Source organism: Syngnathus scovelli, chromosome 19, assembly GCF_024217435.2.
Source record: "Syngnathus scovelli strain Florida chromosome 19, RoL_Ssco_1.2, whole genome shotgun sequence".
NCBI classification, from domain to species: domain Eukaryota; kingdom Metazoa; phylum Chordata; class Actinopteri; order Syngnathiformes; family Syngnathidae; genus Syngnathus; species Syngnathus scovelli.
Genome location: NC_090865.1, coordinates 8,959,537 through 8,974,319, shown reverse-complemented (window position 1 = coordinate 8,974,319; position 14,783 = coordinate 8,959,537). Strand labels below are relative to the sequence as shown.

At 47.2% G+C, this 14,783-nt stretch overlaps 1 protein-coding gene across 1 annotated transcript; it reads left to right on the top strand.

Annotated features, from left to right (window-relative positions):
• Positions 1 to 243: 243 nt before the first annotated feature.
• On the top strand, positions 244 to 13,276 carry pard6gb (par-6 family cell polarity regulator gamma b). Its single transcript, XM_049751087.2, has 3 exons — positions 244 to 763; positions 3,234 to 3,456; positions 11,873 to 13,276. The coding sequence occupies exons 1-3, from the start codon at positions 692 to 694 to the stop codon at positions 12,916 to 12,918; spliced, it is 1,341 nt and encodes a 446-aa protein (XP_049607044.1). The 5' UTR covers positions 244 to 691; the 3' UTR covers positions 12,919 to 13,276.
• Positions 13,277 to 14,783: the final 1,507 nt, after the last annotated feature.

Genomic DNA, 14,783 nt, shown 5'->3' with positions numbered 1-14,783 from the left:
CTCCCTGTCGGGGGTTCTCAACCAAATTGTCATTGCTTTGTTTCATCGCGTATTGACATCTGCTGGTAGTCTTGTGAACTGCCTCCACTTGAGCTCGAGAACAAAATCTTATCTGTACCTCTTCAATTAACCACGCGGTAGCGCCAAATCATAATTTTAATCCACAGAGACGTACCTAATACGTAAACCAATGAGGAAATGCTGCATTCGTTAACAAATGGAATTCAGATACTTCAGCATTTTCATTATCGCTGAACGTTTGATTGTTCGTTTGATTATCGGTCGTTATGTTTTGAAGCATACACGATTTAGTCAGTCACGAATGTTTATTTTGTTCAGGTGCCATTGTGGGCACGGCACTTGGGTTATCTATGAGACAGCGTGGTAAACGAGCTGCTAAGAACCACCGTCCTTTTTTTTTTTTTTTTTTTTTAAAGCGCTGATGTCATTTCAGAACTTAAACCAAGCCTCCAAAAGTCCACACGGCGAGTTGCTTTCTGGTTTTTCGGCAGGAAAGTCTTCTTTTCAAAGGCGGAGCCCAGTTTTACTCAGATTTTGAAAGAAGCCTTACAAAAGAGGGAATAATATAAAGAAAATTACCCGAAGGACTTTGTTGCAATTGTGCGCCCCCTTCTCAGCGGGCACAGTCTTTTTCTCCGCCGCCTGCGTTTGTGTCTTTAAAACTACCAAAATGAACCGAAGTTTTAATCGGTCTCAACCCCTGCGGAACGCGGATCTTAACGCCGTGGAGGTGAAAAGCAAGGTGAGTCAGATGGTGCGTTTAAATGTTTTCTAGAGCCGAAACATGGCACGGGGACGCGAAAAAATAACATGCACACGTATGTGTTTTTGAACGCCTCTCTTTGGGATTTTTATTCGTCGCTTGCTAGATTGTACTCTTTTTAAACAATGGTGCTCAGTTTTTGTGGTTTTGAAGTGATTAATCTGCAGAGCAATGTGAAGATATGATTCCAAACAACGTTAAAGTATTTCTGCTTGAACGTAATATGTCTAATTTGCTGCACATTGCTGAGTTCAAGTATCTTTGTTGGTTTGCACGCTGGCCGAAAGATTGATCGAACAGATCAATCGTGCAAAGTAAGCAAATGGGTAGAGTTTGGTGGGATCATCGATTTATGCCAGCTAAATCCAACTTTGACAGTTTGTCATTAGAGGGCGGCTGTAGCACAACGGCTGTTTCACAATACTGCCGATATAGCTGGCAAAAAGCATTGTGAGTTTTCTTCAGTAAATTGATATCATAGATGTATCATAGATGTATTTCTTTTCCAATATAACGACCATCACACAACGACCGTATTGTGCTACCACTTTCCATTGACACTGTCATGTATCGTGATATCACAGTTAACGATAGCAAAATATCCAAGTATTGAGTTTTCTTCAATTAAAACTATTTTAAGATAAGCTTGGGGCCAGTTTCCTTCAATTCACAGATAGCATTAGGTGTAATTTTTGATGAGAGCACAATCAATACCACTGGTATTGTGATACCACTGCTATCGTTGGCCAGTTATTGCGATATTATAGTATTGCAAGTCAGTTCTGTGGATATTTGAATGCATCACCTTTCCGTTTGGACAGCAGGTTTGACGTCTTGTCACCTGGAGCTGACGCACCACCCACGATCATGTCTTAGCATTCTTGCTCTTTCTTTGATAAGCCAGCCTATGGGGCAGGAGCTGGTTTCAGGTGGGATGGGTTTTGGTCGGGGGTGGTGTGTTGGTGGGGTGTTGAGGCAACAACTTTGATTTAAGCACATTTCCAAACACGGTTCTTTGTTACCAGTGGAACCATGCGCATTATTTTTTTTCCAGTGGAGAGGTGGCTATCCCCAAAGTAACTCGCCATATTATGAGTGGCTGTGTGTTTTTTTTTTTTCCCCAGTAACTGATACAGGGACAATCAATATATTGGTAAGGAAGCAATCTACAATACAGCATGACGTTTACATCACTGAAGAAAATTCACAATCCCATTTTCTGGAGGTGTTGCTGGCCCTTAGCTCAAACAAGTGTGACGTTTCTTTAAACCAGGGGTGGGAAATCCCAGTCCTGCAGGGCCTGAATCAAATGGTCAGATAATTAGCAAGGTCCGCAGAAGCTGGTGAACAACTCTGATCATTTGAATCAGATGTGTTGCAGCAGGGAGACCTGGAAAACATGCAGGACACTGGCCCTCCAGGACCAAGATTGCCCAACCCTGCTTTAAACAGTATTTCTAACATAGATAAATGATAGTGACACGTCCGACTGTCTTTTTTTAAAGCTATATTGGCAAGAACACATTGGCGGACCATCTCGAGAGCTACATAACTGAAACAATATAATTGCAAAACTATTCAGACAATACAAAATAGAATCGGGACACAATAATTGTGCAAACTCATCCGAGATATTTTTTTTTGCGCGCGTTTGACTTGACTTCCTTCCACCCAGTGTGGATTCCTCCGTGCAAACTGTAAGGTAACGAGGAAGCCGCTTGACAAACTGGTTTGTTGAAGGGGGAAAAAGGCAATCTCTGAAGCCTGCTGGGGATTAACGTGCCCGAACATGACGTGATAAATGCTAAAGTGAAGGATCCGTCACTCGAAGGTGTTACATCACTCGCCGTCCTACATTCGCACTTGTTTAAGGCTACCAAGGCTAAAATGTGATAGACTGAAATTGTTTGTTAAAAACAAAACAAAACGGTTTGTCATATTGTGAGTGTTCATCAGTTATATACACGAGCATATCACACATACGACAATGACAATAATGGTGATGATTAGTTGCATGGATACCAGGGATGGGTTTTTGAATTAATCAATGATTGTGGAATTGACATATCAAAGCACTCCTCTTTAGTTCTTTTAATGTTAGCTTGCTCCTGTGGGTACTTTTGATTTCTCGAGGCGTGCCTTTGTGCCTCAACGTGGCATCTCTCGTCTAGGCTCTGAGGCCAATGCGTCACCCGGCCGAAACCTTCAATTGTGGCTTCCGTGTGAGCCATAGGTCAAAAGGAAGCAACTCAAAAAAAATACTCTTCACAAATCCACTTAAGCAGCAAGTTAGCTAAGTAAAATGGTAGATTTGCATTTGGCTAGCTTAGTATAAAATAACTTCAAAATTAAAACTTTAAGAAATGGCATGTTCACATCAAAGTACAGATCCACTGCAGAATCACGTTAGCGCCAAGTTTTTGAAAACATTGTCTTTCCAACTTTCCAGTACGGCGCCGAATTCCGCCGCTTCTCGGTGGACCGTCTCAAACCGGGCAAGTTTGAAGAGTTCTACAAGCTCATTCTGCACATCCACCGCATCGCCAACACGGAGGTGATGATTGGCTACGCCGACGTGCACGGAGACCTGCTGCCTATCAACAACGATGACAACTTCTGCAAAGCCGTGTCCACCGCGCACCCCCTGCTCAGGATTTTCATACAGAGACAAGGTAAGGCAACAACAGAAAGAGTGCTTGGGGAAACCGTCAACTGTGCGTCAAGAAAATTTTCATAAGATGTTTTGCCATGGTGGGATAATAATATGTCAAAGAGCATACAGTGCCATCTTAAGTCCTAGCTCTAGCATGGCCTATATGTGTGTGTGTGTGTGTGTGTGTGTGTGCGTGTGTGTGTGTGTGTGTGTGTGTGTGTGTGTGTGTGTGTGTGTGTGTGTGTGTGTGTGCGCGTGTGTGTGTGTGTGTGTGCGTGTGCGTGTGCGTGTGCGTGTGTGAAATGCATCTTGGCTGGAAACAGCAGCAATGGAGCGGTTGAGTTTCCCTTTGCAACATTTCCTAATCCAATTACATCGGGCCTTTTTGTTTACCTCCTGTCAGGCTTTGTGTGTGCCGCTGTCTTTAATGCCCTCTGATTGGCTGGATGTTTCTGTCTGCCCGCTTAAGCCCTCTCGGTCTTATCCAAAGGAAGGACACGCATGCATGCATGCTCTCACACGCACATGCACATGCATATGTATACACACACACACACAGGCCATAGAAATCATGTCATTGAGCAAAGCTCGTATCCTGGCATACCAGACATTTCTGGGAGACAAAAGATGGGAGTGAAAAGAGCGACTCCCTCCATTTGTGTGTGCCTGTAGCAAGACGACACCCCGTCAGCCCGAGTGGGAGCTACTCGTCGTCTTATTGCCGCCCGTTGCTTCCCACTTAAAAAAAACTTTGGAGTAGCGGCCCGCGACCTCGCCTGCCAATGAGTATGCAAATGAGGTCTGATATGCAATTGTGCCTCATTAATATTCATGTGCACTATTAGTCAGAGGTTTGGACATACACATGTTCTCACGCTATTGAATGAGAAATTGTCCAAAGCTTTGAGTGTAAGTAACTTAAGAGTTGCCAACTTTGTTGTTGGTCTGCATGACAAACGGTGCCAACTGGGACACAGCGGCATGCGAGAAGGCTGCCTACCTGTCTGCCTACGTTTGTTTATTTTGAGCCAACACAGACAGGAAACCAATCTAACCCAGATCCGCTCGTCACCAGTCACTCTTGCCCGTTGCAGTACAGGAAAGACCAAAAAAAAAAAAAAAAAAATGCCACTCCAGTTTTCCCACTAGAAGTGCTTCTGCATTGCAGCCAACAGTCTTGTCTTTCTGAGGCTCACACACCTGACCTCATTGGAATCAGAAAGAAGAAATTAAATACCTCATACGTGGTCCAGACACATTCGGGTCAGCCTTCATCTTAAGATCAATTGGACAATTCTATGCTTCCAGTTCTTATTCGTCAAAGTTCTTGGGATAGCAATCAGGTAGCAAGATCTGCATGATGATGACAAAAATCTCTCTGGTTTCTTTCATATGCTTCCTTGTTTTGCCCACGAATCCCGATCACGTATATATTCTGATGATCTGTGATGACATCTGCTAATTTCAATAGCGAGGAAAAAAAGTCATTGGCTCAGAATACCTTAAGAGCATTAGCTTGGCGGCACACCCATGCTTTTGTCCAATCAAAACAGCCCCGCTTGTTTTGCAAGCTTTGCTGAGTGTCGGGGAAGTGCACGCTTGAGCTCAGACTAAACTTTCAACAAAAGGGAAGAGACGGGAAGGCTGAATGTTGACGCCAACGGAGCGGCAAGGCCAAGGACAATCACTAAAACAGATTAAAAAAAATAAGAGCGACACGCGGGCCGAGAGGAAGCGCGAAATGTTTTTGCAGCCTCCCTCCATCTTTGCTTTCATGACAGAGTACAAATGTTTTTTGTTTTGTTTTTGATCGTTTCCTTTCTGAAGAAATAAAAAAGCGCAGGTAGATATCCAATTTCCTCTGGGCAGGATTGTAAGCTATCTTGTCTTGGAAGCAGCTTGTTTTTGTTCAATCCATTCTCATTGTATTATCTTGCTGGAGGCGCTGGCCGCAAATGTTAGCTTGTTCTTTGGTGTGGGGCGGACGCGGCCAACTGGCGTACATCTGGCTGGCCTCTGCTTTCTGCCAAAGGGCTCGCACACGCTGGATGTCAACACGCAAGTGCGAGATCACGCCGGCCCAGGTTTGAAAAGCCTCCATAGATACCAGCCGCCACCGCCGCACATTCTGCTTCGGTGAAGTTCAAAATGAATCTGTCAAACTCTTGTTTCTATTGCTCTTTTGAATATTAGAAGGCTTCCAGTAGTTGATTAACTGGCATGCCTGCCATACCGACAAGAGAGCGATGGCCGTCCTTCCTCATAACAGCCGTGAGAAGGCACCCGTTGACTCTTGATCCTGATGAGTTTGTGGCAGTCCCATTTGTTTGACATTGCTTCTTTTTCTATTTATAATCCAGTTCAAGGTAGTCCAGGTACTGAACGATCACACTGTATTCAAAGCCGAACATATACTACGTAGATTTGGACAGGTCAAGTCGAGGGCCCCCTCCCTCAACGGGTTGTCTGCCTTAAGAGACAGACACCAGAGCTTAAGCACTAGCCCATTGCCCAAGCCCACATCTGCAGACAGTCTGCAGTGGAAGCATAAAGCATGTTATTTCTGGCTCTTAGCGCTCATCGGGTTGGTATCCCGGGGACTTTGAAGCGCAAGCCGGCGGCACAGGAACCACGGCCACCTCTAGGAAGGCTTCAACGTCTGTCAGGACCGCAACTGGGTGCGCACGTGGCTGGCGAATCAGTCCAGGTCCCCGCTAAGAGGGAAACCTCTCTTCGCCAAGAAGTAAAAAAGTAGTGTGGTGTCTTCGCACGATGCCTCTCCCAAGTACACTACGGTGGGGCGCTGCCTCGCTCTTAGGGTTGAAATTCCACCGTGACCCGTCTTGCAAATCAACAAGCCAACGTTAAAGGTTTTTGATAATTGGTGAGCTGCAGCCCGTCATGGCCCCCGCTGGCACTTTTTAATGAAACTCACAAGGTTTGTGGTGTTTGGCAAACCCGCCTTGGTGTTTGTGTATCCTCCGGGCTTTTCATTTTACTTTATGACCAGGCTTTGAACCATGACCCCATCCACCATTTGATTCTGCCTCCTCCCCCGCTGGGAAATTTTCAGACATTGTTGGGCGGGGTGAAGGTTTTTGTTTTGGGGTTGCTTCAATTAGTTGTTGTCCCTTAAGGGACAAACAAACAACTTCCTGAGTTAGTGTGGGTCTTGAAAAGGTACAAGGACAAAAAGCTGTGACCTCTTGCTATTCTTGGAATAGCAAAGCATGTGATGTGCGATAGATTTCTGACATGCGTGTGTAGTGACATGTTTTAATTTGGAAAAACGCACCAGTCTGTTTCCCCTCATTCTGGATGAGTGGCACAGAGACTGAATGGTGGACCTGATTCTTTTGCTGCCTTTTGGGGTTAGGGCCAAACTCATAACGGAGACGCCACAATGCCTGTGTGGCATCCGTTAAGGCTATTACGGATTGGAGATGTAGCCTGCCCTGATGTTGGTGTCCATTGAGTTTCTTCTATGTCCTCATGGCTTGGTTACTGCATGCAATATCCTGCTATCGGGGACGGGGCTACTTTCACGGAACTGTTGTCTAGATTTAGGAAAAAAAAAGGGATCCTATTTCTCCAGAGTGAAATTTGAGGTACTGATTCCAGGAGTCGTCCCGAGATCGACTTTAGACCAGGATCATGGTTGAATCGAGCACAAGTGAGGGCGGGAAGGAAGACTGCTGAGCTACGAGTGGCGTCTGCGAGTTGCCGGTTTGCGCTCACTGTGGCTCCTGCTTAATTACAGCTCAGCTGCAAGCAGGCTAGGCCTGGCACGCTGTGACCGTGCAGCTGAAATCCCGCTCAACCACAGAAGCAGAACTTCCAGATTTGGTTGTGTCTCAGAAGAATAGGCATTCAAATCTTGTGTCTTGTGAAAAAGCATTTAAAGTCTTGACAATCGTCTCAGCGCTGTGTCAGCCCGCATCCCAAAAACGTGAACTCGCTCACTGATATTTTGGGACATCATAATTACAAAGTGGCTTTGCTGGTTAAATAAAAGGGGGTTCTTGCGAAGTCTGCTTCCTGTACATTCTATCCCGCACGCTCCTTTCAAGCACGTGAGCTCACTTAGGCCGCCTCAGTACTTCAGGGTGGAAAGGAAGGAAAACGAGCGTAGCGTGGGGAGAAAAACAATAGACACATGACAACCGGTGTGGAAGTCCTCTGGCTGACATGTTTGTAGGCAGGCCGAGTGAATGAGGTAAGCCAACGCAGTCGGTGAGGGGGGAAGCAGGAAGAAGCCGAGGATATGTGTCACCATGCGCAGGAAGTTTTCTTTGCTGTAATCATTGGGCTCAGGTGTGGGAGGAGGATTGAGAACGGCCAATTTGGGGAATCGCTGAGTGTAGTACTCAATTGGAGCTAGAAAGGGGACCTCAGAGGCACCGCTGAGTCCAGTATAGGTTGTCCCTATGCCTCCGAGCCCAAAAAAAACGCATCTTCCCTATCTCAGGCGGTAGTTTGACTCGTTCACACAGCTCACACTGAGTCAACTACAAACATGAAGGAAGGAATGGCGTGGCAACAATGAAAAGCTTTTTTTGGATCAATAAGAACATGACAACCCTCTTTGACCTTTCAATAACAATATTTTCCCTGGTGGTACACAAATCAAATTGCAATGTGTACATACTTGTTTAATTCCTTTTTTCAGTAGTGAATGCGCTAAACATCTCCAGATGTGGCCGCGTGACATTTGACAATTGAGAAAGCCGCGCCATAGGTTTTGTTTCATCGCAAGAAAAGAAAGATACCATCGTATTGATCCCGCATCAGCCTTGAAATGGTCCCTCACTCACACTATTTGCCCAAGGAAATTAGTCGTTTGTCGATTTGTCCCTGCCGAGCTTATCTCTTTGGCCAGACGGACCTCGCAACCTTTTACATTCCTGCTAGCACGGGCGCTGACAAATCCCGTTTGTCTGCTCGTTGTCTGTCGTCCGTCAGCCGGCCCGTAAGAAAGATTAGAAAGTGACTCTGGGAGGATGAGCCACGCGGGTTCCCAACTCTGCGCATCCCTGGCATAGTTAGAAGATATCGAGATGTAGCGCTCAAGAAGGGGAGTGGTTCAGTCGTGCGTTTTTTTTCCCGTTCAGCCTCTCCCGCCAACAACACCGCCGCATCGTGTGTTTTATTCCTGCTATCTCTCGTCATGGCAACTGGGTCAACCACGGTTACATTATCGTTCATGAACTAATCAGACGCTGCGGCATGTTTCGCGCTGGCTGTAGTTGAACATAAAACAGCCCTTTCTCCCCAGTGAGGGATATTTGATCATGTCATGGCGGTTGTTCCCGTTGAAAGGTGGAAGGAATGCTCCTGCGTTGATGTCCATCGTGGCTGCTACTCAATTTCCCTTGAAAAGTGCCCCAGCCTTGATCTTAATCTCTGTTGGCCCACGTGATGTCGCCGCGTATTAACTACTCGTCGCTGCCGTTGAAGGGGTTACGAGCCCTACAGAGAAGGCTAAACGTGAAACGCCTTTCTGAGGTATCCTCGTTTTAAGTCATCCCAGATGTGCCAATGCTGGGGTGCCTGCGAAGGGGGAGGGAAGCAGCTCGGCCGCTTGGCCTCCGTACGTGCAAAGATGATCGAGAGAGAAAACCTGTTTGGCCTCATTCTCCTGCACGGATTCTTTGCCCTCGACCGACCTGATTCACTGACAAATCCACTCTGCCACGAAACAAGCGCACAAATTCCCTTGATGGCTAGACTTAAAATGTCAAGACAGCAGCAGCAACACAGTTGGGACTCTGCTTGAGTCCAACCTTTGCTAGCTCCTGGAACGTGTGTGCCACTTCCTGTGTCCAATTTCATCTGCAATCTGACCTCAATGGGACCTGTTTGCCTTGCGCAGTTGGGAGCACTCAGGTGTGCATTTCCAAATAACCTCACATTCCTTTGGTGTTTTTGTGTTCTCCGAGAGACACACTTTTGCCGCAACCGCACTCGAGCTTTCTTGTCTTTGGCACTGACGCATTTGGGTTGCTTTTGGGTTGCTTTGTCCAGCTCCTCCAATATTTTCCATCCAGGCAAGAATGTCAAATATGTTTGCCTGTTTCAAGTTCTTTTCGCTCTGGCTGAGCCGCTTTTTTTTTTTTCACTCGGTGTGCCTTGGAAGCGATCTCAACGCTAAACACTCGCTCGAGTCTTCCCGGGATGTCTCCGACATGAACTCCATGCCTGTTTTTTGTTTGTTTTTTTAGTCATCCGCTAGGCGGGTGGTGTGTGTGTGTGTGTGTGTGTGTGTGTGTGTGTGTGTGTGTGTGTGTGTGTGTGTGTGTGTGTGTGTGTGTGTGTGTGTGTGTGTGTGTGTGTGTGCGTGTGTGCGTGTGTGCGTGTGTGCGTGTGTGCGTGTGTGCGTGTGTGCGTGTGTGCGTGTGTGCGTGTGTGCGTGTGTGCGTGTGTGCGTGTGTGCGTGTGTGCGTGTGTGCGTGTGTGCGTGTGTGCGTGTGTGCGTGTGTGCGCGCGTGTGCGCGTGCGCGCGCGCGCGCGCGCGCTTGAATGTTTCGTGGGCAAAAGAAAAGGAATGTGTCTATTTGGCTGCTTGTTCCCAGTGCTCATAGTTGCATTTTAAAATACATGCCTCAGATGCAGAGAAGCCCATTTAGCCGCCACCACTACTGTTCTGTGTGTCACTTTGGATCTGGCGCCTTGAAAAGCAGCCTCTTCCAGGTGTGTTTGGGATTCATGTGTGGAGTTTGGGGCAAGGAATGAAGGCCACCACCACAGAATTGAGTGACCTCATGCTCACACTATTCACTCGTTACCCTATGTGGAGCCCTTCCCCCCCTTTTCCAGCGATTATGGGCTCTTCTGTCACTAAGTAGTTTGTCACGCCATCATGAGGGAGGGAGGGCTTGGAGGGAGGGAAGGGGGCGGGGTGTCCGAGGTGTTGTTGGGGCACAGGAATGTGAATGAATGGGCTGTGGGTCGGAATAGTCTGGACAGTATGCTAGTCCTTGCTCGTTACGATGTGGCGTCTCAACGCCATACGCCAGCATGTGCGCTTGAGATCGTGGATGACATCGTTGTGCATGGAAAAGTAGCCATGAGTATCTGAGTTTTTCAAAAGCTGATAATGATTATTTAATAGAATTGATGGGATTGGATGGCGATGAGTGACAGGGCAAGTCACTTTCTGTTTAAAGGCACATCAGTGTTGATGCTGTTGCATCAATACCAGTAGGTAGCAGTAATCCATGTTAAAATGGATGCCTTCTACAACCCAATGATAGATGACATTTTCGACAACATTCTTGGGGTGAGGTCACATGCTCACATGAACCTTGCACCTTTGACCTTGCGTGGTGTTGCAGGCAGGTCAACTCAAATGTGTGAGAAACGTTTTTCGGGTTGTTGGAGCGTCTGAAACTTTGGCACCCATCAGACAATATACATCTTCACAGTGGGGCAGATGGCAATGAGAGCGATAACGCGACGAGTCGAAACGCGTTGCAAGGGGGAAAACGGGTTCAGTGATGCCACTTGAGGTGGAAAAGCACATGACTTGTTGAGAAAAGCTCAGCCGTGCTATTTAATCTCACCTCCTGAGACAGACACGAAATGCGGACATCTCCGATTTGAGACATGATGACTTGCTGCGTGGGGGACGACACCTGCTTTATTTGTCGAATGACTCATCTTTTTTTTAGCCCTGTCTTCAAAAAAGTGCAAAGAAGGAAGGAAGAGTGGAGCCAACTGGCTTCTAAACCTTTTCCGGCCTCCAAGGAGCGCTTCCCAGCAAGCTTCCTGTGAAATATTGACTCATCGTTTAGAGAGCCCCTCTTCCTTTGTGGGGTGTTCGGACTGTGTACGTTTCAGTTCAGCACAGTTTGGAATGTTCACCCTGATATGTTTCATGAGCAGGGCGGTCTATGTTTCCAACCAGCTTGGGTCCTGCATAGCTTGGAATGCCAAATCCCTGTCTTTTCAGTCCAGTCTGACAGGCTTCCATCTTCCTGTTCACTTTGGCATCGTTCAAAATGCCAAATTGTGAACAACAGCAAGCTCAAAGGGGGTGATCTGCGATTTCGGTCACCTCCTTAACAAGCAGCGACGGTAGAAGCTGGTGGAAAAAGGCTTGAGTCATTGCAGCACTGCCTGAAAGGACTCTCGCTTGATGCACAGCATATCCTGGAACACTGCACACTCTGCTATTCTGCAAACGGCCTCCCATTAGTCACCAGGCGTGACTACAATCACCATGTCATTTTTAACTTGTAGTTCAGAACCCTCTTGAAAATGAAGCTCTTGAGTTTTTTTTAGAGCCTCCGTAATAAGAGCTGGTGCAATATGTGAAAATGATTAGCGGGACTCTCCGAGGAAAGATCCTTGGTAGTACATCTGTGTGCGATTTGGAACAGGAGGTTGCATTTAAAAGTGGAGTTCCTTCTCATAAGTTTTTTTTGTCATTGCAGAAGAGATGGACTGCACTAACTTTAGCAACAACACCATCACTCGCAAGAAGAAGGCTGTAGTGGCTCTACGCAACAACGACATCAACCGAAAGAGGGCACAAATCCGCATCGGCATGCCACAGGACTTCCGGCCCGTCTCTTCCATTATCGACGTGGACATCCTGCCGGAATCGCACCGCCGCGTTCGACTTTATCGCCACGGCTCGGAGAAGCCCTTGGGATTCTACATCCGAGACGGCACTAGCGTGCGCGTAACGCCTCACGGCTTGGAAAAGGTGCCGGGGATCTTCATATCCCGACTCGTTCCCGGCGGGCTGGCCGAGAGCACGGGTCTGTTAGCGGTCAACGACGAAGTCCTGGAGGTGAACGGGATCGAGGTGAGCTGGAAGTCGCTGGACCAGGTAACGGATATGATGATTGCCAACAGCCACAACCTGATCGTCACCGTCAAGCCCGTCAACCAGCGCAACAATGTGGTGCGGAGCAGCCGCATCTCCGGCAGCTCGGGCCAGTCGTCAGACAGCAGCGGTTCCACCGGGTACCCTGCTCTGTCCGCGCCCCCGCCCTCTGGCGCTCAGGGCTACCAGGATGACTTGGAAAGCGACGACGAGACCGACATTGTCATTGAGAGCAACCTAAAGCGGCCGTCCCAGAGGTCCAACGCCTCTTCGACGCCCGGCGCGTATCGCTCGCAGCACCGGCATACACCGACTGCAGTGGCCTCGGGTCCCACAGTGACGCCGCCGTCACGCCCCCTATCGGTCGTATCCACCGCTTCCTTTCACTCCCAGACGAGCCTCAACGGGGGGTCGTACCACCAGCACCAGCCGCAGCAGCATCAAAGCAGCCTGAGCTACCAGCTCCTCAGAGACCTCCAGCACAATCAGCCCAGCTCTCAGCCGCCCTATCACAGTAGCAACCCGGCGCTCCGTCACAGCAACGGGAGCCTGCACAAAATTCTCAGCTCGCTGAAAACGGACCCACGACACAGCCTGGCCCTGCCAAGGGGAGGGGTGGAGGAGGATGGCACCGTCATCACGCTATAATAGCAGCAAATATCAATATGGATCATAGTCACATACTTTTGCTATCCTCCATAGCCCTACCCCCACCTCAATGATTACAGGAAGCCAAGGATCAGAGAATTCTCTGGTACTGCACCTTGGATTGTTTTTTTTTTAATGTATGTATGTAATATGCATCAGAACAAATGATGTCTTTTTTATAAATACAAAGTGACCACTTTTATCTCCATTCTTTTCATTCTTAATACTGGGACCAAACTAGGGGTTTGTCTGTTCTGTTTTTTGAAAGAGTAAATCTATATATCTTGTATGCTTTTTAATAGACATTTGTGATGAAATTCTTGTATCTGTTTCAATAAATTATTCTTCATTTTCACAATCTGTTGACTGTTTTCATGTAACCAATAGGATAAAGACAGGGTCCTGATAGCTTTTTACGATCATCCAATTTTCTATTTTGAACTGTTCTTTTAGTCAGACAAGGAAAGTTTTTGCCTACTTTACGTGTTCAAATCATGTACAAATCATGGCACGTAAACCTGTTAAATACAGTGTTGCAAAAATTAAAGGGGCAAATTAAAAAAAATAGTAAAAATGTATCAGTATCAATTGTTTAATTACAATTACCCAACAATTAAAATACAGCTGGGTTACATTCAGTATTGACTATTGACTCCAGCAAATCTTTTTTCCAAGGTACAAACCCCTTCTTCCTCTCAAGGATGGGTGTGGTGAAATTTGTCCTCTGCATTTAACCCATCCCTGTGTGATTTTGATCCATCCCCGGGGGAGAGGGGAGCAGTGAGCAGCAGCGGTCGGGAATCATTTGGTGATCTAACCCCCCAATTCCAACCCTTAATGCTGAGTGCCAAGTAGGGAGGCAATGGGTCCCATTTTTATAGTCTTTGGTATGACCCGGCTGGGGTTTGAACCCATAACCTTCCAGTCTCAGGACCCTCTACCACTAGGCCACTGAGAAGAACCAACTCTGTACTTTGTTTTTCCTGCCTCAACATCGGACATCCCGCAAAACACGCAACAGATGGTGACCCCGACGTGGGTTTTGTCCAGTTGAGCAGGTTTCAGCCGCTTTCAGGTGAGGCTTGCCGCTTCGGGCCAGAGGTCCGCCTTGAAAAGGTAAGAGGAGTTTTTTCCTTCACAAACTGGGACCTCCGCCTGTGGTGGCATTGCCTTGTCTGACGCCTAGCGTATTTTGCCGTAAGTTGAACGGGTTTGTGTACATGAACCTGTTCTCCTGGTAAAATAAGGCGGACGTGTGTGGAGGGGAGTTGTTCATTTGTTGGGTTACATGTGCGCTGATGTTGTGTGTCTCGTTTTTCGTCTTGTTTTGACATAAAATTTTGGCGGTCGTCGATGTGGTTCCGAGACCTGCGTCTTGTGATTTGACATTGTTGTATTTTTGGCTGTCGACTGTACCCGGCATTTGCGTTTGGCGGTCTTCGATGTGGTTGCCGAGACCTGCGTCTTGTGGTTTGTCATTCGTAAAATTTTGGCCGTAGCGTATCTCCCGGCATTTTTTGAATGTGGATGTATGCTGATTTAGCCGCTGTGTTTTCTCCCGGCATTTTTTGAATGTGGATGTGTGCTAATTTAGCCGCTGTGTTTTCTCCCGGAATTTTTTGAATGTGGATGTGTGCTGATTTAGCCGCTGTGTTTTCTCCCGGCATTTTTTGAATGTGGATGTGTGCTCATTTAGCCGTTGAGAACCTCCCGGCAGACATAAGTGACTTGGCTTTTGTTGTTTATTTTTTTATATTTATTTCCCTCTCGTTGCCTTTGTGCGGGTGTGGCACTGGCGCCGGAGTCGGCCTGGTGAGATTGGAACGGGGGCTGTAAGAGTGTAAAGTATAAAGTGGTGGCGCGCA

Coding starts and splice junctions, on each gene's coding strand:
- pard6gb (XM_049751087.2), top strand. CDS start 692: ATGAACCGAAGTTTTAATCGGTCTCAACCCCTGCGGAACGCGGATCTT. Junction 764..3,233: donor CCGTGGAGGTGAAAAGCAAG/GTGAGTCAGATG, acceptor CCAACTTTCCAG/TACGGCGCCGAATTCCGCCG. Junction 3,457..11,872: donor GATTTTCATACAGAGACAAG/GTAAGGCAACAA, acceptor TTGTCATTGCAG/AAGAGATGGACTGCACTAAC.